Consider the following 15,431-nt stretch of genomic DNA (forward strand, 5'->3'; position numbering starts at 1 on the left):
TTAAAATATAGGAAGGTCACGAGACTGGGGCCATTTCCATATCGTCCACATGTTAAAAAATGCTTCCCTGAACTTCTTGTTCTGTGAGGCGTATATAAATGGGTTAGCACACGAGTTGTAGCAAGCGAGAAGAAACGTGAAGCGATGAAACTCTCCCGATAGGTATTCCCGAGGCACAATCCCGACGTTGTAGCAGAAGTAACTTGTTTGGTTAGGGCCAACGGTGGTCACAAATATGGCGACTACGATGGCCGTCATCTTCAGCACCTTCCGTCGTGCGACCAAGTGGAAGGAAGGGATATCAGATGGGCCATTCTTTGCGGAGTTGAAACGTCGGGACTTCCGGAGCAACTTATGGGCAACGATTAGTTGTGATGTGAGCATGACCAGGGCGGGTAAAGCGAAAACAAAAAAGAAATTCAGAGAACCACCGATGACCCGACTATAATACCCTGACGACAACCTGCAAACGCTCTTTGATATATCCAGACTGGTGAAAGTCGTTGTGAATTGGCCTACTGAGGATACCAGCCAAGTGAGAGCAATGGACAAGGTGCAGCGCCCTCTCGTTAGCCAACGATTGAACTGCAGAGGGTAGACAACAGCAACGTAGCGATCGCAACAGATAACGACGAGTATGTAAATCGAGGAGAAGATGCAGACCAGACGGCAGCTCTGTGTATCTATGAAGCCACAATATAAGAACCCAGCCCAGCTCTGAGGTACATTCCTAACCGAAGGGATTGGCAGAAGAAACACTGATGTTAGAAAGTCGGCCACAGCAAGATGGCCGACCAGGGTATCTGTAGATCTATTCTGTGACTTTCGTGGAAACAGGATAGCCATAACCACTAGGTTACCAAGACATCCTAAACATGCAGGAACTAACTGAAACAGTGTGTGCCAATCGTCCCAATCAATCGCATCCCACGACCAAGTCGGCGACGATGTTCCATTGGTAGACGCTGTCAACATGGTGTCGTGAAGACGATGTTGAGTTTGGTATGTTGGGATGCTGTAATGATCGAGTGACTGCTTACCCTGCTGTATCGTGTAAACATTACTCCCGTAACTATGGCAACCAAAATCAATGACAAGCGCTGACGTCCCCCGAAGTCACACCATAGGCCCATGACACAAATCTTAGCAATGATCGTGGAACATTTTTTTAACGATTGATTGCATTGACAACGATGTACAATCAATCGTAAAAATCAAGCGTCCGATTAATCTCTAGCCTTTGTGTTACGGGACCCAGATGACAATTGTTTGGAGAGAGAGAGAGAGAGAGAGAGAGCAAATAAGCCATCGCTACCTTAATTGCCGACAGTTGGGGGTGTAGGCACATTCAGCAAACAATATCACAGATTAGTAGTGATTAATCAACTGTTGAGCTGATGGGTCGGCAATTTTGCAGCTCGTTCTCATGTGATTAAAAAAAGTATTTTTTTTTTAAGAGAAAATGATAAGAACGCGGTAAAACGAAACGATTGTTTTTTTTTCAGTTTGCAGTCTGTAGAGATACTGATTCAGTGCCCCCCCCCCATCGGCTGGCCAATTAAAAAAAAAGGGTGAAAGGAAAACGGATGTGGGGAAAGAAGAAATTATTGTTTATTATTATATTATGTTGTATCATGGAGCTCTGTAATAGCTCCATAGTTGTATTATATATATATATATATATATATTATTATTATTATTACATAAGAAATATGATGATAGCTTTATGAAACATAATTTGCTTAGGGCCTATATGTATTCATCATTCCTGGTGCTCGCACTGCCTGTTTAATGAGATAAATAATCCTGTTGTACTAAAACATCAGGTTTCAAGTCCATCTACACCCAATATATTTCCTTGCACTTCGACTTATTATTGTTTTATGTAGAGACATATGCTTCTTTTTCATGACTACTTAAAGTAAATACTCCCTTTTAAGGCCTGAATATAAAACAGTTCCAGTCCGTGCTTACATTCGCATTGGTAGATTTGTGAGATATGTCAGCTCTTCATGAATTCCTAAAAACACTCCTTAAAATGTTTCCTTTTCTGGTATGAATGTCAAAACTTTCAGCTCGCGTTTCACGTTCGCAACTTCTGGTTAGTGAATTACGTAGGGTCTATAGTAAATTCCTACGAACAAGCCTTAGAATGCCCCTCTTCAGGTCTGAATTTCAAAAATTTTCAGCTCGCGTTTCGCACTCGCAATATTCGATTCGTGAGATACATATCATGTCCATGATTACAATGACTATATAAAATGTGATTTATGTGTAATTCTGACAAAATCAGCACGCACTTGGCACTGCATTAGATGAATACATGGTGAGATGGGTATGTTCTTTATGAATACATAGGAAATAGTCCTTAAAATGTCCCTGTTTGGGGTCAATATAAACAAAAATTTCAGCTTGCGCTTCGCGCTCGCATTAAGTGAGAAAGATACGTATATGGATTAAAAAAATTGCTTATAATGTACCTTTTGTAGGTATGAATATTAAAAAATTCCAGCTTGCGCTTCGCACTCGCATTATTTTGATCAGTGGGATGCATATCTATTTAATGACACAGTCCTTAGAAATTTTAGTTTAGGTTGGTATACCTGGCAATCGATCGCGCTTCGCGCGCCCAAAGGTGACAAACAAAAAATTGCTGGTGCCCCCCATGCCGTGACCCACGGTACGCCACTGTATGGATTCCATCTTCACCAATAAGGAGCAATATAATTTGGGAAATGATAAAATTAGTTGCGGACTTCTTTTCTTAGATAAACATGTACATGATACAAGTATGATATCATAATCAGCTTTTAAAAACGGGGATTCTTACGTTTTCTTATATACGAAAATCAGCTTTTTAAAATGAAGATTTAAAGTAAACGCACGAGCTCCATGCTCCATCCATTGCCATGCCATCGAGTGCATTCATGGAGTATTAAAGATAATTTGTGTAATGGCGGTAATAAAATGAGTGGCAGATTTCTTGCCATACTCACAAAAACGAACAAGAACTCGTGGTCTCGTAAATATGATAATCGGGTTTTATAAAGTTAGTAAAATGTTAACAGTTGTCGACCTAGTTCTTTCATTTCACGGAATGCTGATTTCGCACAAGGTCGTATCAGATATAGGTTTGAGTTTTACGGGGTCTATTACTTACTATGGAAGCACGTGTGACAATGTCTTTTTAAATGACATTTCATTAAAATTAGCTTATTCACACCATGTCGCACTTAACTTACACTCTATCATGCAAGGTCATTAAAATGCTTGTGAATGTCTTTCACATATTATTAACGCATCACTTTTAAGCAAATGTTTGACAAAGCCGTTACCAGGTACACATGCAAGTTTGTCTGTATCTAGGGGGTACCGGTGAATTTCGACATAGGCGTTTTTCTCATCAATACATTAAAGAGATATGGTTGTTAGTTCAGTGTACAAGATGAGATAGGTCTCATTTTCTATGCTCGTCATGTGCCTGCCTTCTTTTCCCCCCTTTCACCATCCATTTTTCCTCTGGCCTACTATATTTTCGTCATTTAATACAAATTATCAATCTTTCAAATGTGAAATGTACAATTGTCCACCATTTCATCTGTAAATAATCCAACCTTGTAAAATATGCAATGTGGTCATGGTGGTTGCAATAATTTATTTTTATAATATGAATTTCATGTTGTTTATTTAATATAGCTGGACCCCTCGGCAGAACAGTTGTCCTGTAATGGCTCAGCTGAGTCGGGCGATCCATCCAATGTTATTTTATCATGTATTATATTATGTTGTAATTTTATATGTATTGTTTTTATATTGGCAAATAAAATCAAATCAAATAAAGATTAAAGATTGAATATATTTGTATTGATCGCAAATTTAGCAGGGACCAGCTTTCCTGCCCCCTTTGCCCTTTGTGGCATCGCCTCTGTTCGTATCCTATTCGTAATTAAGCGAATCCCATTTTGATTTTAGTTACACAGTTTGTGAATCACTAAAGAAGTATTTTTTTTTTTACAATTAGAATTAAAAGATTACAGACCAGTATTCGATAATTTGGAATGCAGTACCGACAAGGGTAATGCCAATTTCGAAAGTGATTTTGAGTGTTTGTGAAAGTGGGACCCTATCACACTCTCTCTCTCTCTCTCTCTCTTCACAACATTATTGCATTCATGGGGGGATCCGAGCGAGCGTCCACACTTTGCGTTTGTCAGAGGATATTCCGCGCACTGGGACACCCTCAACATATATGACATCGGGGAACAGTCTGAACATGGCAAAACATGATTAGGACTAACTGAACAAGCAGGGATTCCTCGATCATTTTGCGTCTTAATGTTGGTGGGGGGTTTTTCTCATTCTTTTCATTTTAGTTTACAAGTCTGAGAAGATTTCGTTAGATTTTTGGTCTCTCAGAAGGGAGGGGGATCGAGGGGATCATCACCATAGGCTGCTGTTCTTATTCAAAATTCGAGGACTACCCCTCCCCCATATACTCCCGGATCATCGCCTATGCAAATTACGCCCTACAACGATAAATACGATGGGTTTTTTCTAAACAGCAAATATTGTGATACAGATGTCATTTCTGAATAACTACTTTTCTATAAGAGCTTGACAAATTCGCTGTCATATTTTGACGAGCTTAAGAGAAGATGTATTCAATTTACAGTTCATTCTCGAGCCCTGAAGATATTTATCAAATGCTTAACAACGTCGAAAAACGTGTTCGATGCAATTAACGCTTGTTGCATCATGGCAGTCGTCATGGCAATTAATGTTGAATCATAGACAGAGGACATAATATCATATGTTTTAAATACATTAATTCCTCTTTTATCCGGTTGCCGCTTTTCCCTCTAAGTCGATAGCAACTCAGGTTTGGGGGTAGTATTCGCTTTTATTTAAAACCTTAACATGCCTGAGTCAATGGTAATGGGCAGATCACAATAATTGCGATATTAGTGGTAGGGTATGATGATGATGATAATGATATTAATGAAGAGAAGAAAAATTAGAACATGAAGAAAAGAAAGGGGAAGAAGAGGAAGAAAATGAAGAAGAGGAGGAAGGAGAAGGTGGAGGAGGAGGAGATGGAGAAGAAGAAGAGAATAAAAGGAAGAAGAAGAAGATGATGATGAAGAAGAAGAAGATGCATGATGATGATGAAGAAGAAGAAGAAGAGCAAGAAGAAGAGGAAGAAGATTTATTTATTCGAAGATGAAATAGAAGATGTCAAAAAAACCCAAGAAAGGTCAAAAGAATTAAGAAGAATAAATGTTCAAAACGGTAAAATGGTGGAGATAAGATTTCTGGTTAACCACGACCAAGTGGTCTGTCTACGACTAGTATGTTATTTGCCAAAGTTCATCATCCTCATTTCTCAAGTTAGGAAGATGCAATGAGATGGCGCCCTACACATTTGTAATTTTAACACATTAAATTCTTACCCTACACTAGTGTACAATTATCAACAAGGGGATTGAAATATGTTTGAGCTACTGAAATGGGGGTTAAAAGAGAGGGAGATGGAATGAGAGGGAGAGAGAGAGGACGGGTGATTTGTTACTGTTAGCAGTGGTGATTTTTTTTTAACAAGTGCACACCTAGTTACCAATAATGCATATAGCATTTATTTGAAAGCAGGATAAAAGAGCATTGTAGATTAAATGCGTTGCTCACGGGCATAGGTGCCGCGGCCGGGGATCGAACTCCGGACTTTCCATGTATAGCCAGGCGCCTTAGACCACTCGGCCACGGCACCTCCACTGATGATGGTAGACAATATCAAAATTCTTCAAGAGGCGTTATCTTTCTCTTTTCTACACCCCACGTATACCCGTTTCCTATCTGATGAGAACCACTTCAAAATAATTAAAACTTCTCTGCAATAATTGCTGTAAGGGTGACGAAATCAATATTTATATGGCTTCTGCTGTTTTTCCCGCATACATTCGTAATTCCGAAGCTTCGTTATTCCAAAGGTTCGTTATTCCGAAAGTTCGTAATTCCGAAGTTTCGTTAGTCCAAAAACGAAATGAGGTTCGTAATTCCAAAGGTTCGTTAGTCTGAAAACGAAATGAGGTACGTAATTCCGAAGGTTCGTTAGTCCGAAAACTAAATGATTAACGAACCTTATTTCGTTTTCGGACTAACGAACCTTATTTCGTTTTCGGATTATTGAACATTCAAAATAACACCACACATGTTCGGATTAACGAACCCTTTTACGTTTTCGGATTAACGAACATCGAGATATAGGCAATTTATGTGTTTCGGAATTACAAAGTGTAACCATTTCTCCTATTAATGAGGAGAGATTAGTCTATCCTGTAACCCCCCCCCCCCTCCTCTCTTCCACGTCCTCTCTTTCCTTGTACCTTATACGCTCTCTCCCATTCAATCAACTTATACATATTATACCAAACCTATCTGAAGTAAAATATTCATCTGGCAAATGATTTTTTTTCTTCTAAATTTACTTTAATCCACTAATATACAAACATGTAAGAACACACTATATGTAAAATATAAATATGAATCGAGTCCAATAACATAAATACGATGTAGTTGTGTTTCAAATAAATAGAACTGTATTGGAGTAATAAACATCTGAATATGACATTAAAGACCACCTCAACTATCACTATTGAAAGCAAGAAATAAGATAAAAATACTGATAAATTTCTGGTTAAAATCAGACATAGAAAAAATGAGTTTTCATGATTTCAATTTTGTGTCGTCACATGCCAGCAGCTACCTGCATTTCACACGTCATGATATGAATTTCATAGCGATTTTGGCAGAGTCATAATAATTTGATTCTGTATCTATAAACATGTATGAAGAAATACACATGTTTGTATATATCGGGAGTATAGGTGAAGTTATTTTCATTTCCTTTCACAAAAAAATGTGATTATGGAATTTACATTACATTAAATGTGGGGGACTACTTGCGTGTAACGCCGGGAAATGAAACTACAAGACTTTTTTTTATAAGTCAATGATTTTTTTTTTGCGTAACTGATCGTTAAGGTTGTGTTCATCTCATTCTTAACAATTAGCTCTGATCTAGTCTCGATAAAAGTGGATGGAAATCGACTCTTTCATTCAGTCATTTCAAAAGTCGACTTCTTTAATTATAACATAAAAAGCTTGCTGAACAACTGAATGCATATGTACATGTATGTAGAATCAGTAGTCACACTATCATGACTATTGCCAAAAATATAAATACACAAATATAGAACTGAAACAAATTGTTTCGTCATTTTCTACATTATCATTGACACCAACATTTAAGTCACCACCATCATCATCATCAACAACACCATCTCCAACATCATCGTCGTCGCATCATCCCCACCACAATTATCATCGTCAATACTATTACCATGCACCGTCAACATCATCATCATTTAGCATCGTCATTATCTCTTATCATTTTCATCGCAGTCAGAAACGTCGATATCACCATCATCATCCCTATCGCCGTCACCACCATCATCAGTATCATCACACATGTTGTGTTTAAAATATAGCAACATTTTGTGGCAACATTTTGTGGCAACATTCCCGTTGCCATTACACTCCTTTTGCCACCTTTTTTTTTAAAGTTCTTGATTATGGCGCTTAAACAACTACTCAAGGAGGACGACTTCCCCGGGAACTGCAGGTATTGTCGTTAGGATATTGACTATTTGAGAAAGGTGTCTTCGAGAGTTGTCTTCTAATGGAGTTGTGCCCGGATATGAATTTTGTCTGGGATACTGAATGAATTTTGTAATTCTATTTACCAATTATTATTTTATGCATTGACATCATTGATGAGGTGGCGAAGGCAATGTAACATCAGCAACGTGACCAACAAAACGCTAAAGGCGACCGCACACCTTACGACTGGTCTGCGACCAGATTTTGGAACTAATCGCATTTTGCTCATTTTCTGAAGATGTGAATGGAACATATCATTTTATTTGAGGTTAGAATTAATTGAAATGATAATATTATAACCATTTTGATAGATTTCAAGCCCTTGTTTTGGAAAAAAGTCAAAATTAGTTTCAAATCGTAGCAAATCGTATGACTGCTATGACGTCATTACGACTAGATATTAAATTCGCTTTTATTCTAAGAAGGATGATAGCATAGTCACAAATTTGATCATAGGTACTCGTACGATGATTTAGAACATTACACAGTAAGATATTCCAAGTCTCAATATCAGCATCAAATTCTACTTCATTTTATTCTAAAATCGGGTCGCAGACCAGTCGTAAGGTGTGCGGTCGCCTTAAAGCATATGAAATAAATATGAAATAAATAAACATACAATCATAACATAAAAAACTGTTGTACTTAGAGCTCAGAGAGAGGGGAGAATAACTTTAATATTCATCCTGTTCATCATCTTCACCTTCTCCCTCCATGCAAGAGTCGACACCGACCTCCTCGAAGTCCTTCTCGAGAGCAGCAAGATCCTCACGAGCCTCAGAGAACTCTCCTTCCTCCATGCCCTCTCCGACGTACCAATGGACGAAGGCACGCTTGGCGTACATCAGATCGAACTTGTGGTCGAGACGGGCCCATGCTTCAGCAATGGCGCTAGTGTTGCTCAGCATGCAAACCGCACGCTGGACCTTGGCAAGATCACCACCAGGGACGACGGTGGGTGGCTGGTAGTTGATACCGACTTTGAAGCCAGTTGGACACCAGTCGACGAACTGGATGGTACGCTTGGTCTTGATGGTAGCGATTGCGGCGTTGACGTCCTTGGGGACGACGTCACCACGGTACAGGAGACAGCAGGCCATGTACTTGCCGTGACGAGGGTCACATTTTACCATCTGATTGGCTGGCTCGAAGCAGGCATTAGTGATCTCGGCAACGGTCAGCTGCTCGTGGTAGGCCTTCTCAGCAGAGATGACTGGGGCATAGGTAGCCAGAGGAAAGTGGATACGAGGATAGGGCACCAAGTTGGTCTGGAACTCGGTAAGGTCGACATTGAGGGCGCCGTCGAATCGCAGGGAAGCGGTGATTGAAGAGACGATCTGGGCCATGAGACGGTTAAGGTTGGTGTAAGTAGGTCGCTCGATGTCGAGATTACGACGGCAGATATCGTAGACGGCCTCGTTGTCGACCATGAAGGCACAGTCGGAGTGCTCCAGGGTGGTGTGAGTTGTAAGGATGGAGTTGTAGGGTTCGACGACAGCGGTAGAGATCTGTGGAGCGGGATAGACGGCGAACTCAAGTTTCGACTTCTTTCCGTAGTCGACGGAAAGACGCTCCATCAACAGAGAAGTGAAGCCAGAGCCGGTGCCACCACCAAAGCTGTGAAAGATGAGGAATCCCTGGAGACCTGTGCACTGGTCAGCCAGCTTCCTAACCCTGTCAAGGACAATATCGATCAGTTCTTTTCCGACGGTGTAGTGACCACGGGCGTAGTTGTTGGCAGCATCCTCCTTGCCGGTGATCAGCTGCTCAGGGTGGAAGAGCTGACGGTATGTACCGGTTCGGACCTCATCTTAAAAATGAAAAAAAAAATATCAATTGTATGGTCGATATGATTGCAATCTACTCTATATTGGAATTTTCATCAATCCATTTTTAAGTCCCTATTAATCATTGTATGAGCAAACCTTTCGATTTCCCTACCCCTAAATATTCTATAGAGCCCTCACTCAATGACTTACCAGTCCCCTTCCTAAAACACACAGAACACTAGTCTACAGAACACTAAACATTGTAAAACCAGAGGCGGTGCTATGATAAGGGGTGGGAGGCATACACTCCCTATGGTATTGTTTTCAAGTTATTGCAATCTTTTTTTACTATGTTTAATCGTAAATATATAAAATGATACAAAAATAATAACAAGGTAGGATAGGGGTATAGTGAAATATACACCTGGATCTTAGGTACCCTTCAATTTAGATTCATTTCTCGAAAAAGGATACCACCCTTAGGTGCAACGCCCTTAAGTATAGATTTAGGCCCACCTACCAAACTCAGTATTGAAGAAAATACCAAAGAAACATTCGACAGTATTGCAAGTATTTCTTAACATTTTACAACAGGATAAGTAAATCGTTATAGGATAAGTTGACAATCGGGGTTGACAATAGGTATACCCTATCTGTATGGTTTAAGTTTACCAAGGGCAAACTGCATGAATTTCAAGGGAAAAGGAGAAACAGACTTAACAGTTTGACCATGATCCTATAGGTCCATCGTTTGACACAGGAGATCAGAGAGGGAGGCAATTAATTGTTTCAATGTGGAATATGTATATTTACCGACTACAGTTGGCTCGAGATCGACGAAGACGGCACGCGGGACGTGCTTGCCGGCTCCAGTCTCACTGAAGAAGGTGTTGAAGGAGTCATCACCACCTCCGATGGTCTTGTCCGAGGGCATCTGACCATCAGGCTGGATGCCGTGCTCAAGGCAGTACAACTCCCAGCAGGCATTACCGATCTGGACTCCGGCTTGGCCGACGTGGATGGAGATACATTCACGCTGTATTGAAAGAGGGAATAAAGTTAATTCAGTGACATGTTTATATATTTGCGTACCTGTCAGCGTTGTGGCCCAGTGGATTAGTCTGTTTGCGTTATTTCCTTCAGCAAGAAATTCATTCGCATTGTGCTGTACTCAACCCAGGTGAAGTAAGTAGATACCTGGCGGGATTATCAATTCCTTGAATGCATATGCGCTGAAAGACAGCTCGAGCTAAAGCCGGGGTAATAATAATGATTATTATAACAGCGCGCCTCGGAATAGAATATTTCTAAATAGATGGTGCTATATAAATACCTATTATAGTTATTATTATTATTACTACTACTACCCTGTGCTTGGGGGCACCGGCGAGACCTAAAAGCTTAATGGTCAAGTAAAAAAGAGAAAATAAAGAAATTAAAAATGGGTGTATTATGATACCTTTGTCTGAATATCATGTCAAAATCAATCGCAAAAATTTGATTTTTATCACATTTTTGAAAAATAGAAAAGATCATTGTAGCTCTCTAGCTTCTCTTGCTAGGTTTGCTCTCTCGCATTATTTTCTTGACTCCCCCAATTTTTTTTTGTGTGGATTATTACGGCACCGTTTCACCATGCATATAAATGTGTAAATCTCGATGATGATGTTGGAGAATACAGGAGAAATGCGGCCGGTATCTTCTCTTCTTTTCAAATATCCATAATTTACTATATGATTTGTCGGGAGCTGCTATCTATCATTTGAGGCTCTCCCGACGAAACCTTAGAAGACGATAACGTATTCGATTTCGTGTTGACATTTTTATCAATTAATGAACTACCAATTTGAGAAAAAATATTAGTTTTATCATTCCAGTTCATTCATTCGTCGATTCATGCATTTACCATTCTCCTGCGAATTTTATGTTCCTGAAATGCATTGGTGCAAATGATAATTTACATTTGCATCTCTGTGTTAGTTTCTTCTTCAAATAAATACATCTACGCCAGGCAATTAAATTATCCCCAAGGACCGTGCATGGAAACATGAAGTAACACCACGGAAATAGAATGTTAGACTCCAATCCCCATGGTAACCAAAACAATCACGTTTGTCGAGCGTCGTATCGAAGTGCGAGTTATAGTGGTTGCAATGGGTATTGAGTAATACCATGGAGATATAAAGACCTCTATACCTCCACGGTAATACGAACCTCTGTGCTAATATTGTTAATTCGGCAACATATACGCTAATACTGCAGACATTTTTATTGGTTTTAATTATGTGTTTATTAATGGACAATATAATATACCAAGGAGTGATCTGTCTCAGTAATCTCTTACTACAAGCCGAATCGGAGACAGACGTTTGTTCTCATTTGTATGAATTTGCCCTTTTTTTTAAATTTCTCTTGGTTCTCTTAACTTTTATGTTTTGCTCTCTTCTAACGCGCCTTGATCATTTGATTAAAATGGAAAAGACGCTATATAAATCATATGTATTATTATAAATATTATTATAGATATAGGCGTAATGTCGTCAATCAAACAATTTGTAAAAAAAAATATAGGCTGCACATAGAACAAATCATTGCAGTCTCCTTAAATGATGATAATAAATCTTGAAAGTTTGATTGTACATGCATGTAGGAAATTTACCTAGTTTGGGCCTCCATGACTATAATAATCGCGAAATAATTATCATGAAAATACAGGACTGTATTACAGTTACAATTGGTATGTTTTTATCAATGATGATGTAATGGTTTTTATTTGATTTGTTATTTCTTGTTCTTAAAATCATTTATATTTTTTTCATTATCTCACCGACGTAACATTTATCATCATCATCATCACCACCATCATCATCATCAGCATTATCCTCCTCCTCCTCATTATTATTTCATTATTAATTTTGTTATTAACATCTTTATCATTATCATTAATATTATCAATATTATTATTATCATTATCATCATCATTATTATTATTATTATCATCATCATCAACATATCATTATAATCATCATTCTGTCCATATCCAGGTTGTGGTTGAATATCTGTCAAATCAATGATACAAAACGCAATTCTACTTGAGAAGGTGATAAAACAATAATACAATATTTTCGTATGTCGTTATAGACTACATGTACATGTAGTATTATATCATGGCAAAAGTCAATTCTGTCAGTTCTTCAATGAAAAGTAAATAATACAGTAAATTTAAGTGCAATGATAATGGAATATCATATGGAAGAATGTCAGATGTAAAATAAAGATATAAACTTACCATGATGGTAAATCAAGGTGTACACAATTTCCACAAAATGCTTCTGACGTGCGATGTGTCTATCAGCAAGTTGAGAAATAATTGCGAAAATGGCTAGAGCAATGCAAAAAGCGATACACGCATTTACAACACACTACTACTCGCACACATGGCAAATGCTTTTGTTTACCTTGCCTATATAGTAAACACAAAGAACGCCATTGAGTTGGTTGCTATAGCCGTGCTAAGGCATTATGGCGTTCGATTTTCGTTTCGGAGTCATGAATGCAGATGATGAATTCGGCAATCATGAACAATAAAAGGATTTCGTAATCTTTATAGAAACCTTCTTTGACAGGTCCTGAAGGTGACATTCTTTTTTTTTTTTTTTAATGTGGCTCTATATTTTTTTGCGGCACTGCACGAAATACTTGGACCATGGTAAAAGCAAAACAATACAAACAAGATGCACATTAGAGAAAAAAAACACAAATTGACAAATATCAACGACTTCTTGAAAATATTGAAATCCCAGGATTGCGATACTCTCCTTAATTGTCTTTTTGGAGAATTTGAATCAAAATCTTTACCGGAGGAAATATATGAATTGTGATTTTAGCACAATTTTACCATAGGCCTAGTAATTATTCAATGGAGATGATCGATTGGGACCATCCGGTTCATCGACATCAGCTATTATCGCCACCACCACCACCATCATCATCATCACCATCATGATCGCCATCATCACCACCATCATCATGAATCACCATCATCATCATAGTCGTCATCATCAGTACCATCACCACTACCAACATCACCATCATCATCACCATTATCATCATCAGCAGCAGCAGCAGCATCATCACCTGGTCCACAATCACCATCTCCACCAACATTATCATCTTCACCAAAACCACTACTAACACCACCACCATCATCATCATCATCATATTTTGTATTTGTTCTACCCTTTTCTGTGGAGGGTTCATAACTCAAAACATAAATTTTACCATAATAACAATTTTTCTAATAATCCTATGCCTGTGTACTGCATACTGGATCGTTATCGGCTTGTTAATCTTCTGCCCCAAGTCATTCTGTTCTATCAGGCATGGCGATGTGATTTACAATAACCCTTCGATGAATGCCGGATAGAATAGATTTGGGAGCCTGACCCCCCCCCCCCCTAAAAAAATGTTTTATAAAATGCTATCAAGGGAAACGTGAATCCCATTCTGTCAATTGTGTGTTCCGGTACGAATTTGGAGGCAGTTACCATGGTTACAGGGGATCCAAACCCGGTGATGAATTAGGGCGTATTCCAACGAGTAGGGGTGCTTACGTTGAAACGTTTCCTTTAATTTTTTATTTCTCTTTATTCAATCAAATGATAAAAACCGTGGCAAGACATTTGCTCCGGCGACAGTTGCTCACCTGCATGGCTTTATTTCGTCTAAGATAAAGGGTTATACAATAGGGTTTAATAATCAGGTTTAGGGTAAGGTATCCAGGGTTGAAGTAGGGCATCCGATGAGTGTGTTTTGAATTTAGGGCAGAGCAATTGTCGGCGGAGCAAATGTCATGGAGCAGATAAAACAAATTTTAAAAATAAAAGATAATGTAAAACATGTTTGCAAATGTGTGCAATGCATAAAGGATTGATTCATACTACTAACAATATCATAGACGCGATACTTACAGAATGCAAAACAGGGATGGAAACTCATATAGGCCTTGTTTTTCTTGAAATAAATGTTAGGTTTCTGCGCATTTATATTAAGATATTGATGGCGTACAGAAATTGTATAAAGAGGGTGTTTGGTATACAAACTTTTCTTGACCATGTAATCACATATCGACATTCCTGGCCCGGATTTCTCTCCAAAGATTGTCACAATCAGCAGTGGCCCACAGATGCATGCAGGGCCGGGTCATGGCCCCCAAAGTTTTTTTTTTAAAGGGGAAAGGGAGGGGGGAGAGTGAAATATATTATTTTCTGTATATGACAATCTAAAGAAAGTATTATTGTATCGAAAAGGTTAAACAAAAATGTTCGCTATTTCTCATCTTTTGAGAACTTTTGCTTCCTTCGTGATGTTTGCCCCCTAATTTTTTCTCTTTACGCTACCGACAATATCCAGTACCTTTAATCTGCAGTGATCAACCCCCCCCCCCCCGAAAGTGAGGATATGAATAAGTCACAATTTTTACCATTCATTTCCATTCATTTTGCACAATTAACCTCAGTCCAATTAGACCAAGTGGTATATTGACTAAATAAATGGCTATTGGACCAATTGATTATTAGACGAAATGGTGAGTGGACAAACTGGTGGTAGACTAAATGATAGTAGACGAGTTGGCATATGGACGAATTTGAAATAAACCCATAAAAAATCACGTTTTCCTTGGATTTCCCACCCTGAATAATGAATACATTATTTTCACAATTGGATATCTTTGAAAATCGTACCCCCCCCCGATTTTGGCATTTTTATAGCTTTTACGGGGCGTGTTTTATGTACACATTATTATGACATTGAACCCCATGTAGCCCCTCACCCCTACCAACCACCGCTCGGGGTTTAATTCTTAATATGAACGTTGTTTAAAAAAAATGTGAATGATGGAATACAATAGCTTGTAGCTAGAATCGAATAAAATTGATTGTATTG

The 15,431-nt window shown here is 38.7% G+C and overlaps 2 protein-coding genes across 3 annotated transcripts; both read right to left on the reverse strand.

Moving 5' to 3' along the window:
- Nucleotides 1-1,004, reverse strand: LOC121413158 (galanin receptor 2b-like). The gene has a single exon (XM_041605920.1). It carries the CDS (start codon nt 973-975, stop codon nt 1-3), a length of 975 nt encoding a protein of 324 aa, XP_041461854.1. The 5' UTR covers nt 976-1,004.
- A 7,371-nt stretch (nt 1,005-8,375) lies between these two features.
- Nucleotides 8,376-13,813, reverse strand: LOC121414523 (tubulin alpha-1 chain-like). 2 transcript variants are annotated; one of them, XM_041607732.1, is made up of 3 exons: nt 13,798-13,813; nt 10,299-10,521; nt 8,376-9,526 (listed from the first exon to the last, which is right to left on the reverse strand). In XM_041607732.1, the coding sequence occupies exons 2-3, from the start codon at nt 10,417-10,419 to the stop codon at nt 8,391-8,393; spliced, it is 1,257 nt and encodes a 418-aa protein (XP_041463666.1). In that variant the 5' UTR covers nt 10,420-10,521; nt 13,798-13,813; the 3' UTR covers nt 8,376-8,390. The 2 variants fall into 2 exon arrangements, with proteins under 2 accessions (XP_041463666.1, XP_041463665.1); XM_041607731.1 differs by lacking the exon at nt 13,798-13,813 and adding an exon at nt 12,775-12,921.
- Nucleotides 13,814-15,431: the final 1,618 nt, after the last annotated feature.

This window comes from Lytechinus variegatus, chromosome 4 (assembly GCF_018143015.1).
Source record: "Lytechinus variegatus isolate NC3 chromosome 4, Lvar_3.0, whole genome shotgun sequence".
Classification (NCBI taxonomy): Eukaryota; Metazoa; Echinodermata; class Echinoidea; order Temnopleuroida; family Toxopneustidae; genus Lytechinus; species Lytechinus variegatus.

Bases quoted from the DNA above. Each gene is read 5' to 3' on its own strand.
- LOC121413158 (XM_041605920.1), bottom strand. From the start codon at position 975: ATGTTGACAGCGTCTACCAATGGAACATCGTCGCCGACTTGGTCGTGG.
- LOC121414523 (XM_041607731.1), bottom strand. The intron at 9,527-10,298 runs GTAAATATACAT...TTCATTTTTAAG, and splicing joins TCTCGAGCCAACTGTAGTCG to ATGAGGTCCGAACCGGTACA.